The sequence below is a fragment of the Dendronephthya gigantea genome, unplaced genomic scaffold (assembly GCF_004324835.1).
Source record: "Dendronephthya gigantea isolate DGI-Jeju-01 unplaced genomic scaffold, DenGig_1.0 000103F, whole genome shotgun sequence".
NCBI lineage: Eukaryota > Metazoa > Cnidaria > Anthozoa > Malacalcyonacea > Nephtheidae > Dendronephthya > Dendronephthya gigantea.
Window position 1 is genome coordinate 689,328 of NW_021163113.1, and position 20,848 is coordinate 710,175.

The following is a 20,848-nucleotide window of genomic DNA, read 5'->3' on the forward strand; positions in this document are numbered from 1 at the left end:
GTATATAAAATGTCATTTAGCCATTTACTACTGACTCATAATAATGGGGACAAGATTGCGCCAGAGCGTGAAAATTGTCGGAAACCTTCGAGAAGACTGGCAGCTAAAGTACTTCAATTCAAAATGGCCGACGAGAAAGGAAAAGCAGAAGGATTGCCAAGCCAAAATTACGCTGCTGTTAAACCTCCATTTACGGCAGATTACGAAGTTTTAAAAGGCATGAAAGTGCCGGAAAGTATCACAGTCAATTCTGATAGAAACATGCAGCATTTTGGTGAGGATAAACCTTCATTTCAGGGGAATCAAATGTCGGTTCCTGACAAAATTGTTTGGAATGGAGTTGATCAAAATGCGACACAAGTAAACTCAAACATCAATTTGCAAAGTGGCGGAGTCAATTTAGATAATTATATGGGAGGCATGGTGACACCTCCTAGGACATTGACTGTAGACGATGCAACTTCTCGTTATATCGACAGAAGAGTTGATGACAAAAATGAAAGCCGCCAAACAGGATTTGAGAGGTATAAAGCACACATCAGTACATTTTAATCTATGTTGAAATCATCATTGCTGCACCGAAAGATTTAATATTCAATGTTTTTCAATATTGCAATATCAAAATAATATCAGGAAGCTTGTAATTTCACAGTCTATTCACTCTTAGTATTGTGATTTTCACAAATTCTCTCAAGTAACAATTATACTTTTGAAGTGACTAGACAGCTGACAGTTGGTCATCTTACACATCTATATTTTTCACTATATAAAGTATTCAACAAGGCACTAAATGACTGGCAGTTTTCTATACTTTTTAGGATTTGGATTATAGTTGGGGTTTGTGTACTAAAAACTCCTGGCCATTTAGTATTATGTTGAAGTTTATGGTGACAATGCTGTTTAGTCAATACAGGAAAATAATTCATTACCAGCTTATGGATAAATAGACATGTGTTGATTTTTGATTCTCATGTATTTTGAGATATGAATGTGGCATGGATTCTGATAATTTGATATGTAGTGTATAGTCTTTATGCCAAAGTTTGGCTTATGGAAAATGAAAGATGCCTAAGATTTTTGGCTATGTATGTTGTTTATACTGTATTTTAATTTTTGCCCTAGGTTGTCTAAAAACATAATTGAAGAATCGGATAATGCTGATGCAATTTCAAATCCAAGAATTCAAGGTGAGATAACTCGACTGAGAGAGCGGGTTGAGTCACTGGAAAATGACATGAATGCCAAACAACCAAGTCGATTTTGGACAACAATTGGCTTTTGGTTTCCAATTATTTGTCCCATTATTGTCCATTGGTATTTTTGCAAACGTCATTAGAAACATCTTTGCATTCAAAAGCTGAACCATTACGATTAAAATGTGTATGGAATACACTATGGTGTCATGATTTACAATGGCAACAAGTTCTACAACTGGGGTAGGGTAAACAAAAGCAGTTTTTGTCTGGATGGTAGGCAGAATATGGATTGTAGTATAGAATCATATCCAGGTGGTGGATATGTGACAGGGAAATTTAAGTTCCATATATGTGTTTAACTTGCAAAATGTATGATGCTAACAATAACTACAGTACAGAACAGAGAATTGAACCACTATTGCAGTTTTTATTTGCACAGCAATTTATCTTTACAAAAGTTACACATACTCTATGAAGTGTAGTGCTTAGGCAAATAATTCATACCTTGGTAATCCTAACAGCTCTGGTGGTGCTAGGCCCACTTCCAGTACCCCAAGACATGCTACCTTTTTTCATTTCTTTTAACATAATTTTACAAGCATTTCCAATTGTAGGTGTAAATAACTTAAATCGAACAGTTCATTTCACAAGTGCAGATTTTTGTGAAGTGAAATAATTTTGTATACTAATTAAATGGATTGCTTTCAAACAGACATCAATCACTTTTGCATATACAGTGCTGCTTCAAGAATAGAATATTATTTGTAGTTCGCCTTTAGAATAAATAGATACAATTGATTTGCTGTGCATCTGACAAATCAGACAAAATAATAAATAAGTATTCTCTCAATGTGAGAGGTATAAGTTTGGAAAATTTCCAGGCAAAAATGAGCAAGTTACAATACTATATATACAGGGCATGCATGGGGGAAGAGTAACCTTGGTGTTGAAGGGTAGCAAGATGTTGAAGGATATTGACGTATTGTAGAGAGGGGCTGAAGAAAGACTGTCATGTCGAAGATTGTAACACAGAATGATTGTCTTACTAGAAACGAGGGTTACAGGGAGAGGATTGTTGTCATTTTGGGGGATTGTGATATTTCGTGGGAAAATGGAGAAAGATTGTTTTAAGGAAGGAAATTTTCATATTGAAGCAAGGAGGGACGCTTGCAAAACGTCTTCAAAAACGAATAATGCAGTTTTGGCAGTTTGCCCGAAGCATCACTCTACCTATGACTGCTAACTCAATTTTTATACATAAAATACAGTCAACCCTGGTTTTATAATCAGAGTACCGTGCCATTCTAATAGACCTTTCCCCTTTTATCTTGCGAGCGCACAATGCATGACGGTAGTTGCGATATCGCGGTGTTCAGGAGCACCTTTTATCTTTTTTGCTAAACAAGTTCTCTCTAACGCGAACACGAGTCAAATCAACAACCATCACGAATCGCGCGCTAGGCATAAAGGGAAGCGTCTATTGCGTCCTTCATAATACTTCAGTACATACAACTGTACACGATATTAATATATACAAACATTTGACAAATCAGTCCCGCTGACATAAGTACATTTTAAGATTCCTAGATCTCTTTAAGAACCTATTTAATCGGTGGCAGAAACACTGGTTCCTGCATTACCAATGATCCGTCTCTATCTGGCGTTAGTTTATCGTCATCATGCCTACGACTCTGTGTCCTTCTATCCTCCCGCAATCGTTTGGATGAATTGCTTGTTGATGCACGAGAAATATCCTTTCCTAGCTTAAACGCCGTGATATAGTCACTTCCCTGTTGTGTTTTTCTCTGTTCCTGATTGTTTTGCTTCGTTCTCGAGGCAGCTTGTAAAGCGTTAGTGTTCTTTGTTTCATCTTTGTGGTTGCTCTGTTTGGTTTGATGAAGTAATGTGAAATGATGGCTTGATGGTGATGCGCTTGCAGTAGCGTCCTGCGCTCTTTTAAAACCCTGAAAGATTTCAAAAGGCTTTCAGACACGTTATATATACGTGTGATCATAAGGGATTTAAGGCATCTTTAATGACCGGCATGTGGGAGTTATTGACGAATGTACGTGTTATGTGCATGGCGTAGCCAGCCTGGCGACTTAAGGCTGACGCCCACCGGACGCCATCCGCCAACGCGATGTGATTTTTACGCTTTTTTATGATTTTTTATGATTTTTGTTTGATCATGTTATGATATTCTTGATAATTAATTAAGGATAGCACAATTTGACACGTCTAATGCCCATGGGCATAGCTCTCAAAATTTCCGTCCAGAAATGAATTCATATTCTTCAAAAATATGAAAACTGGCGTTAGCCAGTCGTTGTCAGTTGTGTGTGGGCCCTTATTCCCGCTATATGCAAGTTTCAGGTCATAATTATTCATTTCTTTCATTCTGTCTGTTCACACGATCCAATTTTTTTTTTTCGATCCAATTCACGTATGGAATGTAGTGTTATTGATACAGCAGTACATCGTTGACTTTAGTGGATTTGCTGCTCATACATTACGTACATGCATTGCAACAGACTATAGAACATTCATAAGAAGTGAATTGGATCCAACAAAATTGGATCGTGTGAACAGACCTTTAGAGATGGATTGTTTTCACAGTCAATTACGCTACTGCACTTGAAAGAACATTAAAACCTATCTGAATTTGAAAACCTTACTTTCTATACCAAAACAATGCTATTTTTCGTTTTCTCTTATTGTAGCTCTAATACTATGTATTTAAAGTATCGCTCTTTTCGATCAAGGCTGTAAGTCTGGAATTTAAGCCCAATGGTTGATCAAGCCATGTAAACCAAAATGATTGTATGCCAAAAAACCATAAAGCTACTTATCCAATATATCTTACCTCCAAAACCCAGCTGTGCTTCAGCGCCTCGCCCGCTGTAATTCGTTTCGCTGGATCCCATCTTAAGAATCAGAAATTTGTTTAAGGTTATAAAGAACCAGCCTTTATAGAAATTTTCATCCACATGCATGGTAGTCCAAAAAAATTTCTTTTTACATGGGACCAATTTAAAGCTCAGAAATTTCTGATAAATATCAAATCTTTTAAACAAGTAAGTAATCTATATATAGGAAAAACAATAACTTACTCAAGACAGCGGGATAAGAATTTGATAAAACTTTGGTCGTTTGATCGAACGGCGCTTATTAGATCCTTGGCATTAGGTCTGCGTTTTTTCCCTCTAGAATTGGTTATGCATCTTGGTAAACCTTTTGAATCTATAGGAAGATGCACGAGTGAAATAGATTATTTAAGTCATGCATACATTACTGTAGTGCAGTTCCTTAGGGCTAAGAATTTATTTATTGTCATACCGAAGAAGTATGGCCTTCTTGACGCTTTTTCCAGGAATTTAGCATCTGGTAAACCAAGAACCTATAAAACCGTCGTAAGTTACTGTTGGGCAAAAGGCATGCTGACAATTTACACTAACCACCACAAAATTTCACAATACCTTAATGTTAATACATATAAACTTTATATATATACCTCCATCATGCAAGCAAGTTGATCAACTTCATTTTCACCAGGAAACAATGGGTAACCTGTGTAGAGTTCGGCTAAGATGCATCCAAAGCTCCACATGTCAATGGGCGTGCCATAAGCCATTCCTTAGCAGATGAGAGAAAAATTTCTTGCGTTAAAAACTTCCTCTTAATTGTAAACAGAAGTATCAATGTCTTCATTTATGACAATTTTGCTGACAATCCAGGAAGTTGTCGCAATTGACAACTTGTGACAAGTCTATTGTACAAAGTTGTCATCCTAGTTGGGTCTGGGGGCAATCAGTTCCAACAGATCTTGACAGCGAAATTGAGCGTTAAAAGTCTATTGCATGCATGTTTTAAAAAACTTTTTAACGCATGTAATTACTCAAGCAGGGACAGAATAAAACATGTTGAAATGCATAATACTGCATTTCAACATATATAAGTAGCACTCCTAACTCGAATAATTCCATTAACATCTACCTAGTATTACTTCTGGTGATCTGTAAAATCGGCTTTGAATATACGTGTAAACTATACAAACAAGAAATAGATATTCTTGTAAATCAAAAGAACACTCTGATGAAAAACGTTTCACCTATAATAGCGGGTTACCTCTCTGATTTTCGTAACAACTTGATCCAAAATCGATAACTTTGATCGCTGAATGAGTTTTGCTTTTTAACAAAATATTTTCCTTTAAAAAAAGACCACCACAGAATTATTCTAGAACATTGATTAAATATATGCGTTTAAAATCATATTGTCATTAGTTGTTTTCGCTACAAACCGGTTTCAAATCGCAGTGTATGATCCTGCAACTGTGAACCACTTTAAGACATTGGAGTATTGAATAGGCGAATCTAAAATCATAAGAATTGGACTAACATATAGTCACGTTTAAAAATAAAATAAATAAATAAATAAATTGATTTCCCCGATAAACACCACGTTCATTTTGCATCATCTCCCACAAGCGTCCTTGACGCATTTGACACCTCAACAATTACACCTACACTAGTTAATGCTCCTTAAAAATTTCGTCACTGAATACTCCTCAAGGGTACGAGAAGGGTACGAGATAGGGTCTAACTGTGTTGATCACCTTAATAGAGTTCAAGGAATTGTAACCTATTTCCTAAATATTTCCTAATACCAAACCATTCCAGGTAGAAACCATTTGCTTGTAAAACATCACAAAAAGGTCATTTCTATACTTACTTTCTAATCAAGGACAGGCTAAATCCTTGAAAATTGTTCTTTTTTGTCAGTTCATATAGATTTAATCTAAATAAAAAACAACGTAATTTATTGAGATTGTGTACGCAATACACAAGTTGTAACTTGTATGTTATTATTTAGCTCAAAATCTCAAGTGGTATAAGGTTTGGAAAATGGTACGAACTTACCCTAATAGTTCAAAGGTTATACACAAATGATTTCTGCAATGTAAAGAATAGAGTGGTTTAGCACGATCCTTGAACATCTTGAAACACTTATTAATATTGGATTTTCAGCAAAGTAAAAGTTTCCGTCCTTACTCAATAAAGAACAAAAATTAACTATATTTTTTAGACTAAAAATTATAATAAAATTACCTGAAGTAAAAATGTTCTATCATGTGAATAACATTAACATTGTTTTCTCTGTCCTGTAAGTTTTAAAAAATATCATTATTTATTTGCACATCTTATTCTCTCATGGTTATTGTTGTATAATCTATTTTATATACAGAAGATCCTATTCAACAGGGGCGAGTGTTAGATGACACAGTGTTTAGTTTATGTACCTTCTTTTTTAAGTTGTCCAGAATTTTAACTTCAATTAACGCCTGCTGGTGAAACCTTTTGAAAAGCAAAACAAGAATTACAATATTTACATCCATTCATTTTGGATTGTGGCAATGGTTATTGGTGATAGTTAAAAAGTTGGTAACACATTAGTGAATCATGAGTGGACATTCTAAACTCTTTCCAATTCATATTTGTTTTATTTTCAACCAGGTGATAATTATATGGTGATAATTATATGGTCATGATATTAGTGTTGATTGTAGTGTAGTATAGTCATGATTTGGGTCAGTATTTATTGGACAGGTGGATGAGAGTTCTGACATTTCATGGTAGATTTTGGTGGTGATTTGTTGTGCAGGTTATGATGAAAATGGAAGTTGATAAACAGCTATAGGATGGTGGTAAAAAATTCAATGCAAATTGTATTAAACTAAAGTTGCATGTATCACCTAACAATCAATTTGAGATCAGTGGTAACATGCTCACCTTTTTTTGTTTCGGATTATTTTAACCGCCAGATATTGGCCAGTTTTATGATCAAGAACTTTCAAAACCTGACCGAACGATCCTTTTCCAAGAATATCCAACACTTCATATCGATACATAAGATGATCTCTAGTCACACGTTTATAGCTGCCGTGTTCATCATCATATCCTAAGTAATAATGAGGATTTGCTTCATGTAAACTCAACTTAGTTCAACTTTTGGATAAGATTTTGCACATGCATACCATTATTGCAGGGACTGCCCGGTGTCCCCTCGATTTTCGTTGCTTCTAAGCCTAAAAACCACACTTCAGGATAATCCAAGATTTCTGCCTGCTCGAATGTCGTCAATTTGTCACCAAATGTTTTGATGCAAACTGAAATAGAAATTGTCAGAATATAAGCACAGAAGTTGTGAGCATAAACTACCCTCGTTGGGTTTTGAAGTGAAAGAAAATTTTGCATTTGTTCAATACACTTACAACTTGGTGTGAGCGGAAGAACAAATCCGTTTGGATCATGCCGGATATTTTGTTTGTTTTCCACATTGATACTGAAATAATTATGGAAAAAATGTTAAAAAAATGTTGCACAATTGTCGCTAGACTACATAGTATAATAGCAATGCGCCTGATAAATCTCCATTGACGCAAATGTCAATCAAAAATTTATATTCTGCGTTTTTGTTAATTATCTCTGAGTAGCACTTCGACAAAAAATCACAAAAAAACCTTGTAATATGTTGATCAAGAAATGCAGTAGCTAAATGTATATACACAATGTATATATTCCTGCAGAGGGAGTATTGTATTGAGTGTTTGTCCACGTGTAAATTTCTTTTTGCATGACAAACAAATATTTCTATTTTGGTTTATCACCCTATAAAATCTATACAAGAGTCTCGTGACGGTCACGGAATATTGTAGACATACATTCTTCGTGGAAAAAATTGATACCTACTTAAAGTTCTCTTGCTTCTTTACCAGCGGTGCAGTGAATTTCGGTACATCGGAAATCTGACAAGAGAAAGAGTTAAAATTATCCTAATTGCTGAAAAAGTAACTTCGATGAATACAGCTTTAATTGTAACTCAAAATAACAATTATTAGGTTATCAGTATTGTTGTTATTCATCGTCTATATTAAACGTGGTAATACTTGCAAACATTTCCATATGAATACAAAACTCGTGTACTTCAATACACGATAATTGATACTGCAAAATATTGTCATGACAATAAATATAACGTCTATTTAGTGACAAATTAAATTGTATAACACCTTGTAGCGAGGTGAAAGCAAGCAACTGGAACATGACATCTTCACAGTTTTGTAACAACTTTTATCAATACTCTATGACTTACATTACTTGTACGTATTTATAATATTACTGACAATAATAACAGAAAGGCTACGTTTCATGCTCTTAAGTAGCTACAACAACACAATTAAATATTTATCACAATGTTGACAGAAACATGCATGCATGAAAAATGTAAAAGTGTAAAAAATGACAACGATGCCATGTCAGTTCAACCACAAAATATAACTCATGCTTACAACGCCGGAACGTGTGAATGGACTATTGCTGATTGTTATATTGTGAATCGCAAATAGACAGTTGCATGTAGTTGAATGTTAATGATAGAAATGATATAAGTATTTCGTTTAGCATATCAGTAACTTCGTGGGAAAAATTCTGACAAAAACTCGAAACGTCAAAAGAGGTTGTATGCAAACAATTTGCATAGCCATTAGAAAGTGACAAAAGTATTCCCACAATTAAGGCTACTGATATGCCTTTACTACAATGATTGTTCCCTTTATCCTTTTTGAATAATAGCAATTTGTACATATGACTATTGTATTACTAACAGTGCTATTACTACAACGGTATCTGTAGTATTTTTATATAGCTCTTTGCAAAACAAGGAACTATAAAAGGTTTAAAAGCAGTTTTTACTATGCAGTTTTAAAAATTACCACGCGTTCCTAAGAATCCGTGTTTCACTGCATGCAAGCGGTAATCTGGATGCCCAAATATAATCGTGGATAAAAATTACAGTTTGGAGATTTCGTGTTATCAGATATTTCTAAGAAATACTTCTCGGTGGGGTGTTGTTTAATCAAATCACGTAATGATTTTTAGTGCCTTCCGTTGTTTGATTCTAAAGATTCCCATCGCACCTAAAGCGGAAGCTTTTTTGACTGTAAAAAATTTATGCGATTAACGAAAAATCGTTGATGCGCGCACGATCGATATGGGAAACGATGTTGTTGTTTTATAAACGTCAGATGCAGACGTCTGACTTTGCATATAGCATTCATAATTAACCGGCTAGCAATTTCGTGGTTAATTCATTATTCCTGAGGTTTCTTTGTAAGCATTGACCAAATAGGTGTTTGCCCTTAACAAGATCTTAAACTTTGTTGGAATGTATAAACCTATTACTAATATGAGTTTAACTTTAATAGGTTAAAATATTTTGACGAAAAAGTAAACATGCTTACATGAAGTGTCCTGTGAAACGAAGGTTGCATGTGTACTACTTTTTGCGTGTCGGTTGCTTTTTCGAGAACAAAACGGCGGCAAAATCATTTATAATTATACGTTGAGATAAAACGTCGTTATGTACGTGCATGAGGCGATAATGTCATCCTGTACGTGGGCTATAAGGCTTCAAATTGCATTTGTATATTAATAAACCTGTGCGAGCCCACTAAAAATTTGCATTCAACAAATGCTGTGATTTTGAACAAGGATTTGTTTGTTAGAGCGAAAAAAAACGCCCCTGACTTGATGCATGATTCGCCATTTGGGACTTTTGAATAAATATTTAAAAAGGCCGATATACATACGTGTTTGCCTCACAAAAACTAAATATCCTGTAACTTTTTCTACTATTTACATAGCCATATAGGACATGCAAAGACTACTGCATATTCATACAACACTTCTATACTGATATTTTGTTCTAATTTTTGCTTCTTTGCACTGGAAAAGTAACTATAGTCTATATAGCCATACGAGTTGTCCGAAATATAATGAGTTTGGTTGCAGCCTATAAAGACGTAGACAACGATAGGTAAATTGGGCCTTAAACGCAGTTTCGAAACCACTGATTAAACCTCAGAGCAAACGGTTATTAGCTCTTGTTATTAGCAAAAAAATAGAAATTATACCAAAGTCAAAGATGGCAAAACGTACGCGGTGAATCACGTGAGGCTTATTCAACTAGCTGCATACTTTCACGTGCATAACTTTATTTAAATGCTGCAGTGAGTCGGCTAAAATGGGAGCCGTTGGCATTTTTTAACCATGCTTCATAGGCATAGTAGACAATTATTATTCTGTCTATATTTCTATGCTATATGCTTGCATCCGCACAAACAATACACAGTGCACTCTGACATTTCTTTATACACATCTTCAAAACTTGAAATTTCTCAGTTCAAAATTTTTATGGTTGGGTATGCAATATAGCTATGTATGAAAGACATGTCATAATTTTGTCATTGACATTTCAAAATAAGCCTGGCGAAGATTGTCTATTTGCATAATTAACATCTATTCAAGGCAAAGTAGACAAATACTGTCTACAAAATCTTTACTTTTTAATCCTTTTCATTATTTTCTGGCGTCTAATTTGCTGGTACATGCATAATTTATACCGTTTAAAAGTACAAAAACTACATTCTAACACGGAAGCTGCATGTAACTTGACTTACAAGAGTACACTATATGTTAATAATCTGCGTGTGGCGTAAAACTACTGTTATCTGATATACTGAAAATTGTACCTATAAGCTAAGTTAGAATTGACAGGACTTGATACTGCATGATGCACGTGTACCGAAGTGAAATGTCCCTACAATCGTAAGCTAAGTTGATGAGAGCTAACTTTGCCTCTTGACCGCACGGTTAAGACTTTACTGCATGTCAATGAAATCTCGAGTTAAAGGCTTAAAGCCCACACTGGCTGACAACGCAGCGAGTATAATTTTCGAAATCTAAAAGTAAATACAGACATCTGGGACTTTGCTCAGAAATTTTATCATTCAATATAGGTAGCGCGGTTCTAAATATTTGACAATTGGAAACGAAGTTATCCTTTGATTTTAGACCTTATAATTGCCAATTTCTCTTTTATTCTACCTAATCATAACTAAAATTCTTCGCAGTTCACAAACACATCACAAACGCAGTTCACAAACGGCATGCACAGTTGGCCGACCGAGTTCTTTATACATCCTGCATGCTTTCAAACCTATAGGACGTTTTGTCCCACACAAACGGTTCGTTATTTCGCGAACTTTCCGGCAAACGGTCATCTTTCTTTTAAACAAGATGAGAAAAGTTCTGAACCACCCTGACCTTAAAAATTCGTTACAAAAATCGCTTAATTTGCACTCTCGTTTCCTATCTTAAAGACTACAGCACAAATAATATTCTATAAATTAAAGGTGGGTATTAGTATATTTGAATGTGAACACAAATTTGATATTTTTTTACAAATTTATGCAAGTTTTGTCATAGCCAAATTTAAAATTGCAATTCGTTTAAAATTAACCAACGTTTTTCTTTTTATAAAAATTGGAAATTCTCTGCTAACATCCGTATATTTTCCTGTCTTTAAAAGCAGCTGTAGTTACAGTGTTTTTTATGCAGATTATGGATCATTCTATGCACATGCATGCATGTCATTCAGACAAAGATATATTATTACTTTTATTGGCAAGTTAAATTACATACAATATTAACTGAATATCGGGATTAATAGTGCAGAAAAGAAATTTAGACTACCTTCGAAGTTTGAGGGTAGAAATTCGTAGTGCGTTTGTGCGGCAGAAAACTCGCTGCAGTTCATATCAAACTTTAATATTTCTCGCAAATTTTAAAGAGGAAAGCAAACAATTATATGCACCTGCCTGCGTTACGGTGCTTTGGAAACGGAGAATTGAACGAAAAACAAAACAAATCGAGCAAGCTTGCTGGCTTTGGCCTTTAGAAAAGGCATTCAAGTACAAATTGGCGACATAGGAAACCCTTATATTTGAATGCATGCACCAGTATACCCCATTGAAAATTTAGCGACAACTGTAATCGTTTTATCGTTAGCTTTCATGTTGAAGATAAGCATCTTGTGTGAAAATAGAAACGGTAAAAATATCTGTCATCGTTGTATATATATTCTAGACCGGATGAGTTGGACGTCGTTGCTCTTCGCAACCACTTACATTCATTATCCGACCTCCGTTTGCTTTTAGACAATTTGTACTCGTTAATACATAGCCGCTCTCAAAGCCGTATGATTTCTTGCGTTCCGTTTTAACGCGAAAAAAACAACGGCATAAGTTTAAGTGCGGTTTAGAGGGATTGCATGACCGATCGCTGTAAAGAGTTCTGAAACATACATATGAGGTTGGGAAGATATGTTAGATGATTGCTCCCTAGCTGACGAAGTTTTGTATAGCTGCATGTATATAAATGTAAAATATATTCAATTGAATACCGCATATCGTTGACCATATACAATATGTTTATTTCGTTTGAATACAAAACCTTTTGAACGTGATTGTTCTGCTGTACGCCAGATCCAGCATGGTCTTGGTTTTTTCCATGAGGCTCCGTGTCTATTTCCCGCTTGAGTTGTTGTGTTTTCTCCGAGTGCCGGTGACCGGGGAAGGTATTTCGCTCTAATATGGACGCGTGTTCACGCAGTATTCGATGCTTCTTCATTCCAAGCTGCCTGCGTATTCGTTGCTTAAATTCCTTATAGTGCATTGCACGGAACATCAGGTTGTAAGAGATAACCACAATGCACTCAGGACGTTGTGACTTACTCGTACGCACAGAAGCACTCCACTCACATATGATGACACGTATAAGTCACATGGATGCCATAATATGTGTTTATACATGTATGTTTCGACATATACATACAACCTCAATCCAACTACCTCGCGGTGAAAATGTTCTCGGATATCAAAAGTAGTATATACCCCTGCGCAGAAACACGTTTACGACGATCCGCTGTAGAGACCTTGCGCGCTAATGTTCGTGTCAGCCCGAGCGCATGTGAAATATATTATATTCCTTTGACACATATCTGGCAGAAAAGCCAGGTGAATTATATATAGACGCCCTCTTTCATATTAATTAAGTTCAACCTCTCGCACCGCACAATGCTATATATCGCGCAAACAATTTGCAAATTGCGCTAGACAACGCTTATTGCAATGTTAATGGCCCATGTATACTCGGAACAAAACCTTTAGATCTATGCCTAAACATGCAATAAATCATATATTGTTTTTGAAAGCGTGCAGATATGGAATTTATACATAATTTTATGCGTAGTTGTATTTTGCGCGCATATCGCATTCGTACAGGATATTGAAGGATGCAATTAAATTCGCAACTAAGAATCGACGCTATTATGACTTTAATTGACCTTGAAAACCATCTGGCATGCGCCATTAATATATTATTCTTTTCTGCAGTGCTTAAGCGGAATCGTTGATTCGCCTGATGACCGCCAAATTTTATACAACAGTTTTTGCGAGTAACGATTCTTTACGCCATTGTGTCACCTATATAGACTTTCGCGAACGTTCGCTAGTTTCGAATTTGGGCATTGAATTTTTGGCTCGCTTTGAAACAGCGCACAAACAGCGCTAATTGCTTAGCAAGGGAGCGATACGACAAGACAAAAGGCGTAATTGTTTTTATTGCAATTGAGAAAAAAATTACAATATTGTTCGTAGTGCAGTGTGAATATTACATAGGCTCCGAAATCCCGGCTTCCAAGGTCGTTTTGAAATTTTACGACCTGATGGAAAAATAACAGTCCCTAAAATATGACAGTTAAGCCCGTTTTCCACTTAACCGTTTCGCTTGCAACCGACGAGAAACTTCCCGAACGATTTTTCTCTTGATTTTGTCGGGGTTTTTATAGTCACGTCTGTGAGACGTTATAGGCGACCGTTTTTTTATCGTGTTGCAATTCTAGCGACACAAATCTCTCCCAAAGGCAAAATGAAAAAAAATTTTGAAAAAAATGTTTTGCCGCCAACGAAATTTTCTTGTGGGAAACGGAAGAAGGCGAATTGAAAAATCATGAAATTTATTATGGAAGCATAGTGCATGAATTAAATCATCCACTTAATCGGATACAGCAGACTTTCCACCATATAGGAACATTTTGTAATACATTTTAACCGATTTTAATTCCATATAAAACAAAATAACTAATTCCGCTTTGTACTCAGAGATAAACGCCTGTATTCAAAAAGCTCACTCATACTCACACTCACTGAGTGTGGCATATAAATTTGTTAATGCTGGTCAATGAGAAGGTTATTTCGAAGGTAAAACACTGGAATTCAAGCGCCTATTCGGCTTGAAATACCGCCATGGAAACGTTATGAGAAGATTAAGATCTCCCATGCACTCAATGCATGAGTTTGAGTGTGAGTGAGTTTTTAGAATACAGGCGAAAGTAAGCCAATCGAAGACGCGTTTTGCGACATCCTATTGTAAACGTCTTTGCATTAGTGTGAATATATTAAGCGCTGCTGTTAAAACCTCCCTGCCTCTTGGTTACTTTACTGAAGTCCACCCAGACATTTTATAGCCATTCCTCGACATTAAAACAGAAACATATACATGATGTGCCTCCGTATATTTTTACCTAGCTATAGCCTCCATGAAAGTTGGCGCGCTTTTTTGTGCATATAGTTATCGCCTTGATTTTATTAGGTCCATTATAGGTGTGTTTTGTCTCGCGTCGAAGGGAAGTACTATCATGCATGTACCACTTTCAAATGAAATTACTTCAAATTACGTTCAAATTTCACATGATACATTCAGGCTGTGAAGAAAAGGTAGCTAGGCTGTTCCATATGCGCTGAGATTGGAAAGTGATGATAATTGCTCGAACATGATGTGGGAATAACGCATTGAATTAGTATAATTTAACTTCTCATATATATGCAGGACAATCATTTCAACATTTCATATTGAAATGGATTTCTCGCGCATGTAGTCAAAACAGTTTTCAGAGTTCAGACTGCAGCTATATATACATACAGTGAAATCTACCGACGAATGTATCGATGGATAAATTTGACATTTAGGCTCCAAAGCCAACAATATACACATTTGTTTACAAACCACAAATGAGCTTATCTCAAACCGAAACTAAACCGGTCAATTTTGCTAATTTTCACATCCGTCTCCACGGCGTGATCTCATTAAACACATTAGAACGTGGAAAACCTCACAATGTGACGCTGGCCGCAAACAGCAAGACGTATTGAATCGTGCAAATGCGGCTTCATTATAAGCTGGCTGGCGATTTACGGTAAACTCAAATATCACAAATTGTTTTCCCATAGGGATTTGCAAGAAAGTTTGTCCGTGGCATTTTTTTATCTTTTTGTTCAACTCCTTTGATCCATCCGGCTGTGGCATACGTAGGTATTATCTGCCGTGGCTAATGACCATCACCATACACCCGACTTTAACAATTTTGCTCGTTTAAATCGAAAAACCAATATTCGCTATAATTTGGGCATCGGTTCTGCTGATAACAATGCGAGGCTCGCGCCTAAATTTTCCTAATCTCGCATGTTTCGGATTTTCCTAAACGCAAACTCTAACCCATTCAAAATTATTTAAAACCATAGAAAACCAGTAATGTGCATGTCCGCAGACAGTTCGTCGAAAAAAATTCAAAAAATATAACAGTTCAAAATGTAAACAAAACGTTTGTTTACATTACGACTGGACACCTTTAAATTATTCGTCTCGCTAGTTGACGTTTAATTGAGGCAGAATGCAGGGTGCCGCAGGAGTGTGTCTGTGAATGATTATAACACACAGTCAAATCTTTCAAAAAGAACTTTTCAATGAATGCCTATTTCTCATTTAATTCTCCGTGACTTGCATGTTGTGGAATGCTTGTCTGGCTAAGTGCTGGCTACTGTAAATAATCGCCTGATTGCATGCATGGTCTGATTAACAATTAGATTATGAACTTTAGATTCATATATAACTGAAGCCAGTAAGAAAACAAAATTTCAAGAAATTTTGACTGTACGCGAAAAACTCGTTGAAAATCGTGACAAAAGACGATTTTCGCTTTCAGTGCTTGGGTAATAGATAGTGAGTATAGCTCCGCCAATCAGAATGCAGCATTTTGCATTCTGATTAAATGCAGTTCGTGACTTTATTTATACTAAATATATAAGTGCAATGTCTCATTCAGACTGTATTCCGATTGAACGTTGCGGTCAGTACTTAAGTAACGATAGTCTATCTAAAACCTGATACAATGGCAGCAGTCAGTCGGACTAAGAGAGCTATCTGCAATGAAGTAAGTACTTTTCCATAATTTTTTTTGAATGACGTTATTTTACGACAAAACATGAAAATCACTCGACGTCAGTGTGGTATCACGTTGATATGACGTCTTGTCAGATAAAATTCTCGAGTGTGTCATTGTGGTTTGGAGTCTACTACGTCAGTCTTTGCCTTGAGGGTGGTACTGAGTGATTATTAAACAATTCAAAAGTAACATTTTACAGCTTTATGAATCTACGCGTTTCAACTGTATTTTCGATCTATCACCAGAAAGATGAAATCTATGAGATTAGGCTTTTTTTATTGTACCAGCAGCGAGCTTGCGAGTTGTTGTGTTTTGGGACGAGTGGAAACTCTAGAGCCTTAACAGTCTAAACATGGCTTCATTAAAATAAAATGATGTTAGATGTAGTTTTTTCAGCCTCTTCTTGTGCATTTATCGACTCCATAGTTTTTTATAATGCACGGTGACAGTTTTTTTATAATGCATGGTGTTTTCGCAAAAGTTATTCCAACATGCAGGTGGGAATCGCTCGTCAGTAACTATGTAATTGCATGTGGTTAGAATATACAACCTGTCTTATACCAATTGACAATCGACTTTACATACCTGATTTTTATCAGATTTATAAAATGATGATTTGATAATGTTCTTGTTATTGAGAAGCTGTGGCAGTGTCTCTCCAGCACTTTTCTAAAGTACAAAAATTAGAATAATTATATCCTGGCTATACCTTACGCACTATACCTTGCTATAAAAAATGCAAAAAGATAGCTAGTATGATTAATAATTACAATGAAGTATTGAAATTATTTTGCTTGAAAAAAATTTATGTTGTCATAGCATATATCAAAATATTTTTATGAAATTCATTCAATAAATTCCGCGCCATGGTAGGATGGATAGTGGAGCCTCTTCTTTAACCTTGAGGGGGAGGGGAGATTTTAAGTAATTTCTCGAGAGCATAATATGAAAATATATTGACCATTGCACGAAAAAATGTTGAATAAACATTCATTTTTTCGTAATGATTTATTAAAGATGTTTCAATGGCGCCAAAAGCTTCAAATATAGTGAAATAAGACTTCATATATATTGCAGCTAGCAAAATTTCATTTCTTTTTAATATTTACAAAACAGAATAATGTACACCATATCTTGACATTACCTTATTGGTCTTGTTGTGATCATGTTTGAATTGAATCTAGACAGTATAAAGAATTATACTGAATTTATTCTTAAAATTGGGTTAACTCAGGTTTATGTCTTTTCTTACTGTTGTATATATGAACAAGATGGTAAAGAAACAAGTACGATCGTACTATAGAGACCAGGAACTGCGTAACCGAGTTTAATTTCTGAACTGCATTGTATTTATAACAATGGAGAGGACAATGTATTTCTAATCGTTTCCGTTTACTTATATATAGGCTGAATATTAATGATATGTATATATTATTTGCTGCAAATATATCAAGAATTGCTTGTAACTTGCTTCAAAGGTCAAAAGTAAAAATTCGAACTCCGTCAATCGATGCGGAATAATGCTTAGAATAATTGTGCCAAGTTTCATTTCGATCAAACAAGTAATGATAGAGCCTTAGGGTTTTTTAAAGAGCGTCGCCCCCTAACAACAACAACAAGATTAGCAGCGGTTAGGGACCAGTTCCTGGTCCAAAAATTCATTAGACCTTTCTTCTAATGACGTCAAACGCGGAAAGTCTGATGTTACACGAAATTTGATTGGCTCCACAAAACTATCGAGCCAATCAAACTCCGTGTAAGATCAGACTATCTGTATATTAAAAAAGTATATTAATTATGTTAAAGATAATATGCAGACGTACTTGTTCCTGATTATTGATGTCTTTGCTTGCTTTCGGCAAATGGGGTAAACCATCTTTCAAGTCATAAATGTCAAATTTCTACGTGAAATGTAATTAAAATGAAAAAAAATAATGATATATGATTACACTTCACTAAAAGATAATTACACTTCACTAAAATATAATTTCATTTGTAATTTGAATTATAACGAATTCAAAAAGCGAATGAGGGAGAATTTAATGTTTGTCAGTGGAGCTTTTTCTGCTGTTAATTTTTAGTTTTTCACAGAGAAAATCGGCGATTGTTACTTCGAAATTTGTAAGGTAACGGGTAATGTTATGGGGGATTTCAATGGTTTTGAAGTTTTTTGGGACAGCTTAATTAGGTGCATGTCTAGTTCTTTATCGATAAGAATTCCTAAGTTTTCTCACCTTCTGAATATGTCTTTTATTCTCTCCGTGATGCTGGGGAATGCTGTAATTGTAAAAAAATTGGGTGGATAAAAGGTATTATTAATGCATATTTAAAACTCGTAAGAAATGGAAAGAAATTAACGAACTCCGAAACGGAACAATGCCATCTTGAGGATATCGATGAAAGCCTGTACGCAAGGTTTTTAAGCTAGGAGGGGAGACTGAAAGTGATTTTTCCTTCACAGCATATTAGAATATTAAAATGTAGTTCACAACATATTAAAATGTAATAACATCACTGAATTCCACCCAGTTCACAATTGTAAAGACCTTACGTTAAACGCTCCCCCCCCCTGCTGTAACAGATGGACATCTCGAAAACACCAAAGATTCTCCATGAAGTTCGTTCAACAGTCCTAATTTTCTATTTTGATTGAAAAACTGATGTTGACTTTCTCCGTGTCAACAAGGGAGGGGGCGCGGGGGAGAGGGCATGTCCGACATGCGGGGAGGATGGAGATTGGACCGCCGTTAGCATGACTCGAAACTCATGTGCATTTCATCTAACTAAAAACGGGTCGTATATTTCATTTTAATAATTGTAACAATTTAATAGATCATTTGGCTAAAATAAAAGGCTACCCAACCTCGTACCCAGGGTCTTTACTCGTGGTGGTGGGGAGTACCCCACCACCACGAGTAAAGACCCTGGGTACGAGGTTGAAGGCTACCCTGCAATCAAATATTGGAAGTACGTTTCCGGCTAGAACCAAGTCCTTTCACACAGTATGAACTCACGGCCAAGATTCGCAACAACACGTGAATTGCTGAAACAGACCCAAACTCCAGATCCGATTGAATAAAAACAACTTATTGTAATTCTTAAATTACGAAATGAATGGCAACAACTATAACGATGTTTACTAACTAAGTTTAGAAATTTGAAGGAGAGCTTGAACGCAATGGCGCCATTGTTGAAGGCGGTAAACAAGGTATGTACTCTGCTATATCATTTTCTTCATAATAATAATAATAGTGTAGTTACTACATATTGATATTTTCAGTCATTAAAATGTTTCACACATATCCGCAAGAAATACTTTCTCCAGTGGGTAGCTGCATGAAGTACTTAGTGGGATATGTTTTAAATAAATCCCCACGCAGGGGCGTGGTTATAGGGGGGGAATAGGTGGCACATGTCTCTGCAAATTTTTCAAAGGATTAAAAGTGCCCTTTTTATACCATGCAGCTTTGACAATCAGCACCTTTATCCTGCAAGAAATGAGATGCTTTCTATTCACAATTCACTAACCTCTGATGTGATCCATATCTGATGATTTGATAATAATTGGGGTGAGCTGCAGTCTCAACAGCCCTTTATAACTTACACATAAGGTCAATATATTAAGTAGTTATGCAATTAAAGATGCAAAACCTACCCAAAATAACTGTCTTTCACAAGCTTTTTAGCACTCGGAATTTTCTTGAATGGATCTTTCAGCCCCTAAGTAAAAAGGCCCCTGATTAAATAAGCCTCTGATTAAATAAGTCTTATTGCCTTTCTTGATTGTGGTAAATTATTAAACAAAAATTTGATACAACCCTCCTATTAATCTGGTTATTTATATTGTATGTCGTAATATGAACACACTTTGTAGTGCAGCTGCTTTTTAAAATTATATTAAATAAAAAATTGAAACCTAGAGAAAGGCAAATAACTGCTGAGCTACCCTATTAATTTGTGAATTCTGTTACTATTATCTGCTAAAATCTGGCACATAGTAATTATTAATGTATAATTAATAAACATATTAATAGTATGTAATAAATAAATAAATAAAAGTGCTGATTATGGATCCAGGGTGGTTTCGTTAGACCAGTTGCCAGGCATGAGTTGGGTTACAAACATGCACTAGCTTTTATGCAGGGCTATTAAAATGTATGTTTGTTTAAAAATAAGATGAAATGATAAGGTACTACCTAGATTTTTAGACAGAAGAGACTATAAACTTCCAAATACACCACAATATCTAATCCCCGAAATTTGCCCCCCTAGGTATAGCTATATAGGGGTAGTCAACCCCCTGAAGTAAATTCATCTCAAAACCCCCCTTTTTATTGGTCATATATGTCCATGGGGGAGATCAAAATAATGAAGGTAAACATAGTTCATTGGGCGAGATGGCAGTACTGCAATATTGACCCTGGATACGAGTAGGTTTTGCTGTTAATTTGCTACTAATGTTGTCTCACAAG

General features: G+C 35.6%; 3 protein-coding genes across 6 annotated transcripts in view; 2 read left to right on the plus strand and 1 right to left on the minus strand.

Annotated features, from left to right (window-relative positions):
• On the plus strand, positions 1–1,632 carry LOC114534631. The gene is made up of 2 exons (XM_028556102.1): positions 1–524; positions 1,123–1,632. The coding sequence occupies exons 1-2, from the start codon at positions 10–12 to the stop codon at positions 1,334–1,336; spliced, it is 729 nt and encodes a 242-aa protein (XP_028411903.1). The 5' UTR covers positions 1–9; the 3' UTR covers positions 1,337–1,632.
• LOC114534628 (dual specificity tyrosine-phosphorylation-regulated kinase 4-like) overlaps positions 1,604–20,848 on the minus strand; it is a 19,827-nt gene continuing 582 nt past the window's right edge. Inside the window, exons 3-23 of one of the 4 annotated variants that reach the window (XM_028556094.1) lie at positions 20,032–20,096; positions 18,611–18,653; positions 18,200–18,277; positions 17,521–17,556; positions 16,962–17,045; positions 7,946–8,001; positions 7,468–7,538; positions 7,231–7,362; positions 6,986–7,154; positions 6,496–6,550; positions 6,305–6,357; positions 6,116–6,148; positions 5,928–5,993; positions 5,497–5,569; positions 5,322–5,403; positions 5,190–5,240; positions 4,708–4,829; positions 4,533–4,593; positions 4,307–4,436; positions 4,060–4,120; positions 1,604–3,160 (exon numbers count right to left, since the gene is read on the minus strand). In XM_028556094.1, coding sequence (XP_028411895.1) covers positions 2,798–3,160; positions 4,060–4,120; positions 4,307–4,436; positions 4,533–4,593; positions 4,708–4,829; positions 5,190–5,240; positions 5,322–5,403; positions 5,497–5,569; positions 5,928–5,993; positions 6,116–6,148; positions 6,305–6,357; positions 6,496–6,550; positions 6,986–7,154; positions 7,231–7,362; positions 7,468–7,538; positions 7,946–8,001; positions 16,962–17,045; positions 17,521–17,556; positions 18,200–18,277; positions 18,611–18,653; positions 20,032–20,096 — 1,884 coding nt within the window. In that variant the 3' untranslated portion in view covers positions 1,604–2,797. Of the gene's footprint in view, positions 3,161–4,059; positions 4,121–4,302; positions 4,437–4,532; positions 4,594–4,707; positions 4,830–5,189; positions 5,241–5,321; positions 5,404–5,496; positions 5,570–5,927; positions 5,994–6,115; positions 6,149–6,304; positions 6,358–6,495; positions 6,551–6,985; positions 7,155–7,230; positions 7,363–7,467; positions 7,539–7,945; positions 8,002–8,265; positions 14,818–16,961; positions 17,046–17,520; positions 17,557–18,199; positions 18,278–18,610; positions 18,654–20,031; positions 20,097–20,848 lie in introns of those variants that run through there. The other 3 variants (XM_028556098.1, XM_028556095.1, XM_028556097.1) reach the window with 3 other exon arrangements.
• The window catches only part of LOC114534629 (kelch domain-containing protein 8B-like), an 8,986-nt gene continuing 7,463 nt past the window's right edge, over positions 19,326–20,848 (plus strand). The window contains exon 1 of the mRNA XM_028556100.1: positions 19,326–19,584. The gene's annotated coding sequence lies outside the window, so the exon portion shown is untranslated. The remainder of the gene's footprint in view (positions 19,585–20,848) is intronic.

Coding starts and splice junctions, on each gene's coding strand:
- LOC114534631 (XM_028556102.1), top strand. CDS start 10: ATGTCATTTAGCCATTTACTACTGACTCATAATAATGGGGACAAGATT. Junction 525..1,122: donor CGCCAAACAGGATTTGAGAG/GTATAAAGCACA, acceptor TTTTTGCCCTAG/GTTGTCTAAAAACATAATTG.